Genomic DNA, 13,632 nt, shown 5'->3' on the forward strand with positions numbered 1-13,632 from the left:
GCACAAATCAGCAGAGTTAATTTCCTACAAAAATTGGACCCGTCACGTAGGTACTAAACAGGCCAATCATTGGGTAGTTTACCCTTTATGCTACAATTGTATAAAAACTTCTTATTACCAATTCTTTGTCATCCGGCACCCGAGACAAGAAGTCGAGAAGATCGTTGTTAGGAACTCTTTCTGGATTGAGCAGTTTCCGCGTAAATTTATACACACCTGTAACAGGATAGCCACCATTAGAACCACCACCACGACAATTTGTTGACACATCCATTGCATGATATATAATATACTGACAAATTATCTTTTTTTGCTTAGGGCGGTAAATGTTACCATAAATCAAACATTTATTTCGAGCAAATTGGGCAATGTAAAGTTCAAATTGTTCAAATAGTAGTCAAATTAGTCATTTGTGCTAGGTACCTGTGTACACTCAGCTGCAAAAGTGCATACCCACTTTATGAATGGGATTTATTTATTGTTTATTAAGAAATAAAATATCTTCTATATTGACAATTCATCAGAAAAATAAAATAATAAAATTCATCAGAAAAATAAAACCTACAGTTTCCTTAATAAGGGCCACTTCATCCAGGGTTTGCCACTAACTTGGAGTTAATTAGTTACCCGGTTAAACCCAGAGTTAACAGATTTATTATTTTACAGTACATATGGTGCTACTTTACCGCACTAGTGTGAAAATCAGCATATTACGTTACTACGTCGAACATTTAAAGGGCCATATGTACTGTAAAACGTTGTAGGTACGATACATGTGCGAATAGGTAATTCGCAACTCGTGTCGATTTAAAACACTCCCTGCGGTCGTGTTTTAATTTATCGCCACTCGTTTCGAATTTCCTATTTTTCGCACTTGTATCGTTATGTACTATAACCCTGTGTAACTCGGAGTTAGTGGCTAACCCTGGATCGCGCAAATGGCTCTATAATATACGAGAATTAATTACTTTTATACTTTAACCAATAAGATCTGAGCTATAGCTACATTTATTTATTCGGGTACAATCGAGGTCGCAAACTGGTTTACATTGTTATTTTTATTTTATTAGTTTAATGATAAATAAATAAGATACGCGTATTTATATTTTATCCGATGGACTATACTAATATAAAAAATTACTGCATTTAAACATTAAGTACACATATAAGCTTTTTAAATGAGACTAAGGGCCACTTGCACCATCCAGAGTTAGCCACTAACTGGGAGTTAACCGTTAACGCAGGGTTAAATTGTTCTGGTAACTGCGGGCTTAACCGATTAACTCCACAGCCAGTAGGCTAACCCTTGATGGTGCAAGTGGTCCTAATGGGAAAAGGTCCTAATTATTATTAATATGCTCTCTTTACGTCATATATCGAACTATTAAATATATCGACTAACATAAGTATTACGTGTATAACAAGTTCTAGTTTTAGGTATTCCGAATAGCTCATGTTTGCAACACATACGTTATATTCTGTGAGGCACTTTTAAAGTATTTTATACACTAGGTAGCATCGTTACAATCGCGTCGATCACTTAGCTTGTGCATATTGTGATGATTTAGGGAATAATTTACATAGGTGTGGCCAGTTCTGAAATCTAGTCATTCAACTATTTTTTCTGTAACCTCTCAATTATCAGTGAGCATGGCATAAGAGATATGTGAGAAAGATTTCATGAACCGGATGTGCACTTTTGCAGCTCCCTGTACTTTAAATCTGTCCTTTCCCTCTATCATAATTACTGTCATATGTTATATGGTTATATGTATTTTGTACATGATTTTACAATGGGCAACTTTACTTACCTAAAACCATGAATAAGTAATTGACTGGTACGAGGTACAGAGCCAATGACGTCGACATCAATAATATCATCGCCAGGTAGCTCAAATACGGGACGCTAAAGAATATTAAGCTGTGAAAGAAAACACTTATATAAGGTTGGATAATTTGAATTTCACTTGACAGCGATAAAGCGTGACTCTAGCCGCCGAGACCTATGAAATAGTTATTTGTTTTACAAGAGGGCAAAGTTGTTGTTTAACCGCTCGTGCTAATATTGATACCCGAGCACGCGAAAGATTCTGAAATTGAACCACGAGCGTAGCGAGTGGTTCGGAAGTGGAAGCCTGAGCGTTGCGGGGGTTTCAAGGCACGAAGGTTAAATAAACTTTGCCTCCGAGTGAAACACAATATTTTTCACCACTCCAACGCGAGGAAAATACTAACTATGAAATACCAAATAAAATTAAACCAAATCAAATCCAAATAAACTTAATTAAAAATTTATCATCCAAAATCATCATTTAAAAGTGAATTCTACCAGCTAACATAAGGGAACGACTCAAAATTTGCGTCTGATTACTTTGCCCCACATGCGGATAAAATGCAACTTTCTCATTAGGTTTTAAACAAATAAGAGGTCCTTTACCAGTTGGTGTGGTGAAAAAGTATTTTATTCCATTGTATTTTGAATCTGTATTTTTATTTTTGATTTTTGGTTTTAGAGGATTAGAGGATAATTTTGTATTTTTAATGTTATAAATGCATTTCCATACGCTATCAATCAGTCTATCGTATTGCAAATGTCAAAGTTTGTAGGTACTTATCATATTGCTAATTTCAACTGTTGACTAACAAGCTCACTGCGGTGTATTAATTAATGAGTTAAGCTAATTACCGCAGCGAACGTGTTTATTTAGATCCGGTTTAATGCCATATTCAATAAGTTATAATTATAACAATGTCACAATGTTATAATGTAACAACAACGAAAATAGAAGAAGAATATAAAATCAAATTGATAACGAAAGTGATATAACTATATCATACTTTTTCATTCTCTCGATAAGGGACACGATGTAGTCGATGCTGTTCTTGGTAGTAAACGTGAGATCTTGCAGCTCGTACAATCGCGCCTTTATCGTCATCTCATCCTGGAACACGAGAATAGTTATCATATGGTTATTGCCTAATTTAGTCAGCCGACTAGATACCTATGCTATTTGATTATCGTCATCTCATCCTGGAACACGAGAATAATTATCATATGGTTATTGCCTAATTTAGTCAGCCGACTAGATACCTATGCTATTTGATTTAGGCAAAATATGCCGTGGTCGAATTCTGTTTTTGTAATCGTGTATTTTTGTACGCACATCATATCATTAGCTAATATACGTAGTAATTTTACACGACAATAATATTCTCTCGATAGAAATCGATTAGTAATTATCACAAACCGCGTCTGGGCCCTGGGCACACCTTGCCCTATAATAAAATAAAATAAACAGTTTAGTACAATGCGTTCACTCTACAGATAGGTATGTAAAATAGTTGAAGGTATTTTCACTGTAGCGTACTTTCCCCATTGTCGCGAGAAAGGGAAAGTGCGCCGATGGTGGCGGTGCCTCTAACATTTATTGCCATGAACCCTAGTGACATTAAAATAGGCTAGTTAAAACGTTATATCATGTTATATACAAATGCATTTCCGTTATTAAATTATCATTTAACTTTTATTTCATTTACAATAGATTGTTACAATATTTACATGATCATTGTCGATGATCGATGGAACAATGTCACCCGGGGCATAGTCCCCAGCACACTGGCCGCATTTCCCCGCCGAATGCCTAAACAGGGGGCCTACCGCGAAAAACGAAATTCGCAAATTGCGGGGATCTTTCTCTTTTATTCTCACTTACACGTAATTAGAGTGACAGAGAAAAATGCCCGCAATTAACGACCTTCGATTTTCGCTGTTATACCTAGCCCTGAACCTTTGGGCGAAATATGTGCTATAAATTAAAATTTTACAGTAGTAGTAGATCAATTTTACAAAAATACACGGCAAAGATCAAGATCCAATCCTTTTTCCATTTTTCTATGAATACTATTATTGACTCAACAATTATTGACTTTTGATAGCAAGTAGTTGATTCGACTTATTAGTGAACAAAAAAAGACTATTGTTATCCCAGGCCATGAACACTGCTATATGACTCTCGTTAGCAATGTAGGCCATTTGCACTTACTGTACAATGTTATTTATACGATGGTCATACCAAATAACTCAAACCAGGGGACGATCTGCGATGTTGCAAGTAAAGTCTGTTTTATACATTCCGCCAGATGATTTTTTGTGGGCTTATGAGGTTTCTTGGGGCAGTGAAAGTTGGTCATCACTCATCAGTCAGTATCATTTACATTTTCCTCGCAAGGCCTAGGGTTAGAAAAATATCTTTTATGCTAAGTAATTAAATTCTTAGGCTTACCTTTTGCGGATCTATTTCTTCATCTGATAAATCGTCATCTGACGTATAAGCCGGAACTAGGGCATTATTATCTGTAACAAATAAATGCATGCCGATGATAATAACGGGATTTAGATAACATAGTTATGCTTGGACTATCTAACGGATTGCGAAGTACAAAAAAAATGTAGTCGTAATGATGTATGCTTGTAAAACTAAAAAAAAATCCGATGTAAATTATAGACACACATTTCTGTGACTGGCCAAGTTTGACGACAATTTAGAAGAGAATAGAGAATAGAGAGCGTTTATTCGTGGCAAAACAAAAAAGAAAACAACAAGTTACATAACATAACATAACATTTCGTGCGGGACTGAAAATTGTATCATAAAAAGTGCGAGGCGCTTGGTGGCATAACAACGCCTAATTCTGTTTCTATCTGATAACTGTTTATTTAAAATGGGCAACCAAATGTAATTAAAGGTAGAGGCGCTGACATATCTGATAATTCTAGCGGCTTAATGAGTAGAGAAACTTACTACAACTTCGGTAGCCAGTCCACTGGTAGACAAAGGCCGCCAGCACCAGCAGCGGCAGCATCCACGCCTGGAAGCAGTACCAGAAGCCCAGCCAGACGGCCAGCGCCACCACCGACCGCTCGCGGTTCTCCCATTCGAACAAAACTCTGCAAATAACAATAATCAGTGGCGTAAATAAGTAAACTGATGACGTGGCATCCAGAAAATAACGCTGGATAGGTAGTACATTTAAAAAAATTGTAAGGAATAAATGGGGTCATTCATTAACGTTTAGGGGGAGGGAGGGGTTCAACAAAATATGACATGTTGTCACAAGGGGAGGGGGAATCACAAACTTAGTGACGTCACTTTAACGTCATCATTAACCTTTTTTAGGGTTCCGTAGCCAAATGGCAAAAAACGGAATCATTATAGATTCGTCATGTCCGTCTGTCTGTCCGATTATTTTAGAATTACGAGTTTACGAGTTTTTGGAAAGATACTCGTTTATATTCGTTCAATTTTCTTTATCGGTTTTGTGTTATAAAATTGTTGATAAAATTTTAAAAAACCTTATTCGGTAAATGTGACGTCACACCAGGGGGGAGGGGTGTGCCAATTGTGACAAGGAGGGGGAGGGGTAAAAAAACCTAGAAATTCGTGTGACGTAATTAATGGATGACCCCTATTTATGCCTTACCAAAATAGGATCACATACAAAGTATTTCTGAGCTTCTAATATATTAAAGATAATTTTAAATACATATTTTTATTTATTATTATTTTAAATATTAGTTCCTTATCCGTCAAGTTATGTACGAGTAGTATATGCACATCAGCGCAAAAAAAGGCACTACCTTGACGCGTATTTGTAGCGCTATGGAAGGTCTACCCACGCTCACCTTCAATGCGAGTTTGTACGAAAAGTACCTATTTATAATGTCACGCGCATATCACACTAAAACTGTCCAGCATTTCATCTTTATAAGCATAATTGTGTGTCCCGTAAAATGGGGTGAGTAGGGATTGCGGGGGGAGTAGGGATGCGAATCCCGAATTTCTTTTTTCAGTAGCTATTTTAATTTTCGGGCTCAGGTTGCTCTTAAGGTAATTGGTTATATTTTTAGACATATTTTTTCGTCTTTTGGCAACACTAAGTTGCCAAATCATACAATTTAAAACACAAATTTAATGTCAAAGGAACATGCTTATTTTAGGATGAATACAGAAGTAAAATAACTTACTTGTACTGTTCGTTTCCGAGGTAAATTATATGGAAGATATCTTTAATAAATACTAAATTACTGTATATCAATGGAATGTCAAATTTGGCCGGCTTCTGTATATACTTGGTTTCCTTTGGGCTTAATACTCGCAGAGATGCTTTGATCTAAAAGAAAAATTAAACAAATTAAAAAACCGGTCAAATGCGAGTCCGTTTAACTCGCGCACCGAGGGTTTCGTACAAATTTTTAATGATCTCTGTAAAGTATGTAAGTGTCTCATGAAGGTAAATCGGCTAACTAATTTTAGTAGTCTTTTTTTTCACTATAAATTTGTTTTGGGATATTCAATGTGAGCTCTTTCATATGATACCCCACTTGACATAGAACATAACTAGACTTTGAAATTTTGCCCCCTCTTCATATTACGCATTTTCCATGGTTAATAAAAAAAATTACACTCTTAATGTGCCTGGGTTGGCGATGTTCATAATAATTGCAAATTTCAAATCGATAGCTTAATTAGTTCTCGAGACCTTTAAAAATGTGACAGGCGGACGGACGGCCAGAGTCGCACCATAATACCTTTGGTACAGAAGCCTAAAAAGATCCCAAGACATTAATGGAAAAATAGTCCTACATTACATCGGTACCCTCACTATGGTCTGTAGGACTCCCATAAATTTTAATAATGTGTAATACTCTTAATTATTTTACCTTCATATATTTTGAAAAAAAGTAGTATGATAAATAGTAAAGGCAGTGCAAACCAGTTGAAAACACGGTATGTAATGTGTTAATTATATCTCTCAAAACCTAAATAATCATTTTTAGGGTTCCGTAGCCAAATGGCAAAAAACGGAACCCTTATAGATTCGTCATGTCCGTCTGTCTGTCCGATTATGTCACCGCCACTTTTTATACATGTTGGAATTGGCTATTAATGACATATGTAATTTTCTGAAATGGCGGTAGCCTAACTATATCTATTTGGTAGTTTCTAATACGTAGTTTGTTGGAGTGTACTTTACTTTTCCTACCAAGCACTGGCATAGATTAGATTTATTTATTTCATAATACAGAATTCAAAACAGATGTACAAAAACGTAATCAATATAATATTAATTCAAAAATTAAATAATTACAGGGTACTAGGATTTCAAAATAATGTCAAGATACTTAGTATTTCACTTCTTATATCGGCCAGAAGTCGTTCATAATAATAATATATAATTGTCCTATCACACGAGGGTTATTTTGAGCTAAGGCCATAAGGTGGGGAACAGTTCTCAGCCGTCAATACATACGGCCCGATTCGAAGTTTATTTCGATTCCGCTGTGATCCCAATAAGATCTATCTACAATATTTCTAACGTCAAATTGACATTGGTTGCCCGAATCGAGCTGCTTCTGTCAATTATACGACATATAAACGATATCTAAATGAGAACTTATCTAAAACCGAACTTATCGTTATCGTATCTCATTCTTCGAATCGGGCCGTAGTCAATACATATCGTTTAATACAATACAATACATATTGTTATTGGATAATGGGTTTGCTTACCGGATTCCACGCTATAGACATTTCTAGAAGAATCCTTGGGCAGTTTCCTTTAGCGCTGGCCATTTTGGAACGATTTTTCAGTGCGTACCACCTTTTCTCGTCGTTGTTAATCCGTAAAAGCGGGATCGAGATCTTTCCCAGCGTTTCACCCTTCATGCTATTGATGAAAGATTCGTCATATACTGTGATGTCTAATGTAGAGGTTATGTCATTTACGCCACTGAAAAATATACACCATAGAAAATAAAAAGAAATAAAAGAAAAAAGAAATGGGCTTGCAGATGTAATGGTAACTACAGGATAACGCTTTAACGACATACGCATACGTCACATGAATTACATTCTCTTTGGTATTGATGGTTGTCCGGTGGCCACCGGTGACCAAGGTCAATGTTCAGTCCAGCAATTATATCTATGAGTCCGTCATATGATTCACAAGTGTCGATCAGTCCTTCAAAATAAAGCTGCAGACTATGTGACTAACAATCATAAGATACCTATATGTATAAAGCCGATGGTCGAGGGTTCAAACCCCGGCTCGTACCAATGAGTGTTTAGGAAGTTATGTACCTACGAAATATTATTTGATATTTACCAGTCGCTTTTCGAAGGAAAACATCCTGAGAAAACCAAACTAATCCCAATAAGGCCTAGTTCACCCTATGGGTTGGAAGGTCATATGGCAGTCGCTTTCGTAAAAACTAGTTTCGTAATTCTAGGGATTAGTTGCCAAGCGGACCCCAGGCTCCCATGGACCGTGGCAAAAATGCCGGGACAACGCGAGCTACCGGCGATGGTGCGCCTGGTCACGGGCGTTGTTGTCTGAACTATGAGTTCAGAAAACAATCGTTAGATACTTACAAAGTGTAACTCTTGTTCCACATGGGTTCGGAGGTGCCGGCCACGGTGTGCGTCTGGACACGGGCGTTGTCAAGCTCCAGCACGCAGTAGGCGTCGGCCTTGCCGCTAATGCCCAGCGCGCTGAGTCCCCGCGCCCCGTATACCGTCACCGATACTTGGCCCACTTCGTTCCAGTCGTTGTCCAGGCGGTACCAGGTCTGGAATTACCATGATTATAAAAATTTTGTTTTTTTTTTGTTTTTTTTTTTTACTACGTCGGTGGCAAACAAGCATACGGCCCGCCTGATGGTAAGCAGTCTCCGTAGCCTATGTACGCCTGCAACTCCAGCGGAGTTACATGCGCGTTGCCGACCCTAAACCCGCCCCCCCTCGTCGATGATTATAATAGTAGCGTTTCAAACAAATTTCAACAGCGTAGAAAGTATATTTATTTCTACCAGGTATTTAAAGCAGTATTATAAATCCACGAAAATTACACCTGCAACTGACAAGTTCTTCACCGTTTTCCTTCACAACAGAGAAACTTGTAAATACTAAATGATATTTTGTAGGTAGGTAAAACATACGTTTTAATACATTCATTACTATGAGGTGGTTATGAGCCAGGATTTAAACTAGTAAAACTTTCGGTTTTAAAGCCGAACCATTTAGGTATCCTAAGCTATCAGTGCAAAGTATAGCATTAACAGTCTATTTAAAAAAATCCTTAGACCCTTCAATTGCTGCAGCCGTTGATGACGTAGCTACTACACAGTTATGAATATGATACTTACAAGGAATGGCGCCCACGTTACTTCAGTAGGCATAACGATAACGACATAACGATGCGCAAGAGCAGTCAATGCACTATGGTAATGTCATTTAAATTGACTACTGTGCGAGATATCATAAACTCGTTAAAATAGATAATTCAAGTGGCGATACAAAATAATATAAGGTAAACGTCCCAGTGCTCGACACGCTCATGACCAATAGATGACACCATTTTGTCACCTCTATTGATAATGACAGTGGCGAGCACTCGAACGTATACCTTAAAAAAGTTGATCCAAAAGGGTTTTTAGTTGATAGAACGTGGCAAAACAAATAAATATTTGGAAATGTTAATTTGAAGTGAAATGAAAATCTAATAATACGACGCACATATGACGTGCCCCCTTTCTTTTCGGTTGATTTTTCTTACGGAATTATGATAATAACCATAAAATACTTTTAATATAGCCTCATTCCACATTGATTGTACTTATACCTATATACGACTATTTTCTAAATTAGCCCCATGTCAGTGCAAAGTCCGAACTAGAAATCGTGTTACAACAAAACTACTTTGGTCTGACGTCAGACAGTCCATAGGTTAATGATAACGATACTTCTTTATTTTTATACTCTAACGCTTAAAAGGTTGGCAGCTTGATTGGAGATAAAATGCGAACTCATGTGCGTATATTTGCCCTTCTTACGTCAGGACACAAAAAAGGCTAAGAGAACCTGATCTCGTGAGGCATATTTTTATCCTGAGTAACGCAAAGTTGTTGATTCTTGTTGTAAGGTAATTCCACGTGACGCCGTCGCTGCCGCCGCGAAGGGCGAGTATGTAAATAGGAAGCTACTCGTACCTATACAAGTACCTATAAGCCTGAGGTTGTATATCGCGAATTAATAGTTAGCCAACATTGCCACTCTGTGTTTTTCCTACATTGGATCCGCGATTGAGTCACGATGGAATATAAGAGACATTACGTTATTTTGTTCTCTTGCGTCGAGTTCTCGTGTATGTACCTACTTGGTACAGATAAAAATATCCAATAGAACGCAGTCATAATGAAAGTTTATTATGAAATGCGAATAAGCTTTAAATTTACGGGTTATTTATTTTATTGAGACACCGAATAACCTTATCAATAATTTTAACAAATAAATAGAACAGCAACAAAAATTCTTTTCAGTATATAGATAAGTATATTTAAGTATTCAATTTTAAAAGACTTGTCAACGCCTCACTCCCTCTTCAAGCCCTATCAGTCAGATTAGATATTTCTGGCATACTCCGATTCTATTCATCCAAATAATTTTCTGTGGGCAAAAGCTAGGTAGCTTCTTGTGGTTTGCAAGCTATCTATTTTAAAAGAGCCGCAGCAGCACTACTGTTACAACGTTACTGCCCTAGCGTAGACGGGCGCAATGTCACTGTCAATGTTCTTGATAGATTGCGTTGAATGACGTAGCCACATTGCCTTCACAATTGGCTACTTGACAGTTTTTTGTAAATAATGTCAAACGATGTTGATTTTCCTGAGGATCAAACGTCTATATGGGAATCATGGCATTTAAGCAACAAAGGTCAGAAATGAGAGTTAACGCTCGCACTCAACAATTGAAACGCCTGTAACAAAATGATAATGTGATGTGACGTCACATCATATAAGTCTGTCCTAAATGTATGAAAGATCAAGGAAATTGCCATTTTGACCCTGAAATATTGCGTTTACGTGTATAGTTGTTGTACAATTTATTTTTCAATAAAATGTATGGAATCGTATGGTATCATTTTTTTCTATTTTTGAAAGGCAATTAAAAAAAAAATTTGGTGCCTTGTATTTTTTTATAATCTCAATATAATTTATTGAATTCCACTTTCTTATAATGGATGGCTCATTTTATATCCATTTAACTAAATTTTGTTATAACATTCAACATGTGTCAAGTAACCAATTAAAACGTTCAATCAGTTACTCATTTTATCAAGTATCAAGGATATATACAGTAATGTCGCCCGCGTCAACGCTGCAGCAGTAACGTTTCAACAGTAACGCTGCTGAAGTCACCATCCGATATTATATCCAATACCCTTAAGTAAAATTTTCTCTTACTATCCTTTTGATACCTTGAAGTCCGTGACAAAGTTTAATTTATAACAATAATAGCTAAGCTCGTGTTTCGTTAACCTTGACATATCGAAGTATCGAACTCGGCATTTCTTAAGGCCAGTCCAGACGGGAATTTTTTTTCGCCAATCTGATTAAATTGTCCGATCAAATTAGGCCATGCGGACGCAAACGTCAATTTGGCTTGCATATTTCCACCGCAGATTGTGACCGATATTACCGATAAAATGGAGATGTGCACGCAAGAATACCAATCTGTGACGCTATTATTCGCGTTTGAAGGTATTTTTTTTTAAATTTAGAGCCCTTAAAATATAACCATAAATTTAAATTGGTGATTGACGCCAATTTATTTTCTGATCTAATCGGTCGATTTGATCATCCCGTCTGGATTGGCCTTTTCACTGTTTTAGGGTTCCGTAGCCAAATGGCAAAAAACGGAACCCTTATAGATTCGTCATGTCCGTCTGCCTGTCCGATTCTGTCACAGCCACTTTTTTCCGAAACTATAAAAGCTATACTGTTCAAACTTGGTAAGTAGATGTATTCTATGAACCGCATTATGATGTTTACACAAAAATAGAAAAAAACAATAAATTTTGGGGGTTCCCCATACTTAGAACTGAAACTCAAAAAATCTTTTTTCATCAAACCCATACGTGTGGGGTATCTATGGATAGGTCTTTAAAAATGATATTGAGGTTTCTAATATCATTTTTTTCTAAACTGAATAGTTTGCGCGAGAGACACTTCCAAAGTGGTAAAAAGTGTGTCCCCCCCCCCCCCCGTAACTTCTAAAATAACAGAATGAAAAATCTAAAAAAATATATGATATACATTGCCATGCAAATTTCCACCGAAAATTAGTTCGAACGAGATCTAGTAAGTAGATTTTTTTTAATACGTCTTAAATGGGACGGAACCCTTCATGCGCGAGTCCGACTCGCACTTGGCCGCTTTTTTTTACTTCGGACGAACTTAGGACCCAAAAACGTGTTATTGCTTGTTGTTGGTTTTTTGTACATGTTTAATTTTATCATGGTCATAAGTATAGGCATGCGTAGATATTATAAATAAATTAAGTAATTTTAGATTTTGATTTTAACAACATGTTATTGCGTTGCGCACATCTGAACTGAGGCGGATGGTGAGGCATCACGGATGTATTGATCTTCGCCTGATTTGTATTATGTTAAATAAATAAAAATTAATTACTTATACTGTCCCAAAGCTCAGCTCCCTTCTACTAAAAATTTCTTCCAGACTACTTTAGCTACCTCCTGAGAACAATTTATTCCCAAATACCTTGTACTGATTTTAAAAACTCTATGTTACTTTTGAAACGGAAATATCAATAAAATTAATGAACTGGTCAGTAAAACTTAACTCTAAAACTAAATAAAAATTATCTTAATGTAAATTACCAAAAAGTCTAAAAACTATTTCCCTGCGTCATGGTGCCGTAGATGTTGGCATCATTTCCTAGCTGAAACGTTGTGTTCTCAAGCTAGGAAATGCTGCCAGCATCTTCGGTGCTATTCCAAAGGGGCAATTCGATTTATTTTATCTTAAGCGATAAAAATGGAATCATGCTGCCACCGCTGCGGTGACATCATGGTTACATTTTTATCAATTGTCACTATGCCTGTCACTTTCGCGCTTATATACTTGTTAGAACGTGACAGGCACGGTGACAAATGATACTACTGGTGGCTATTCTTAACCGGTACTCGTGAAAGTTTGTAACCAGATTCTATGATTAAATAGATTATTAGTCATTCAGTTTGTGGAAATTTTATATATGCAGAAATTAGCATAAAAGGCTTAAGCGCCAATAGCATCTATGGCGCTTAAGACCATTGTATATTCACTGTGATAACTACTGAACGAACTAAGTATTTTTCACTTTATATTAAGCTTAACGTGAGGTCTACAGCACGTCGGACCACTAGTAAGTATATTTTTTAACATTTAAGCCATAAATAAAATTAAAATTTATCATATAGATATTTTATGGAACAATTTGAATTGCTATAATTAATTACCAGTTTATTGACAAAATGCTTATGCTGATTACTTCAGACATAACAAGACAAAAGATATTAATCTTCATAAGGCCATTGTGAGTGTGTAAACAACATCAACATGTAAATTAACTTAATAAATGTCTGTGCGTCAATATATTCCTGTTTTTATAAAATTTACATTTCTAGATGCAGATGATTAAATCGTAAGTTTGTGTGCGTTAGAATCTGTGAAATAAACTCCCTTTGGTTGCTCAAAGAGCCGGAAATGCACATGTGACTCTTCTGGGG

At 36.5% G+C, this 13,632-nt stretch overlaps 1 protein-coding gene across 9 annotated transcripts in view; it reads right to left on the reverse strand.

Moving 5' to 3' along the window:
* LOC133521405 (multiple C2 and transmembrane domain-containing protein-like) overlaps positions 1-13,632 on the reverse strand; it is a 59,788-nt gene that overhangs the window by 714 nt on the left and 45,442 nt on the right. For all 9 annotated transcript variants that reach the window (XM_061856403.1, XM_061856414.1, XM_061856395.1 and 6 more), the window contains exons 6-13: positions 8,433-8,629; positions 7,572-7,791; positions 6,026-6,171; positions 4,803-4,948; positions 4,284-4,354; positions 2,839-2,942; positions 1,812-1,921; positions 119-216 (exon numbers count right to left, since the gene is read on the reverse strand). In XM_061856403.1, the coding sequence (XP_061712387.1) occupies positions 119-216; positions 1,812-1,921; positions 2,839-2,942; positions 4,284-4,354; positions 4,803-4,948; positions 6,026-6,171; positions 7,572-7,791; positions 8,433-8,629 (1,092 nt within the window). The remainder of the gene's footprint in view (positions 1-118; positions 217-1,811; positions 1,922-2,838; positions 2,943-4,283; positions 4,355-4,802; positions 4,949-6,025; positions 6,172-7,571; positions 7,792-8,432; positions 8,630-13,632) is intronic.

Source organism: Cydia pomonella, chromosome 1 (assembly GCF_033807575.1).
Source record: "Cydia pomonella isolate Wapato2018A chromosome 1, ilCydPomo1, whole genome shotgun sequence".
NCBI lineage: Eukaryota > Metazoa > Arthropoda > Insecta > Lepidoptera > Tortricidae > Cydia > Cydia pomonella.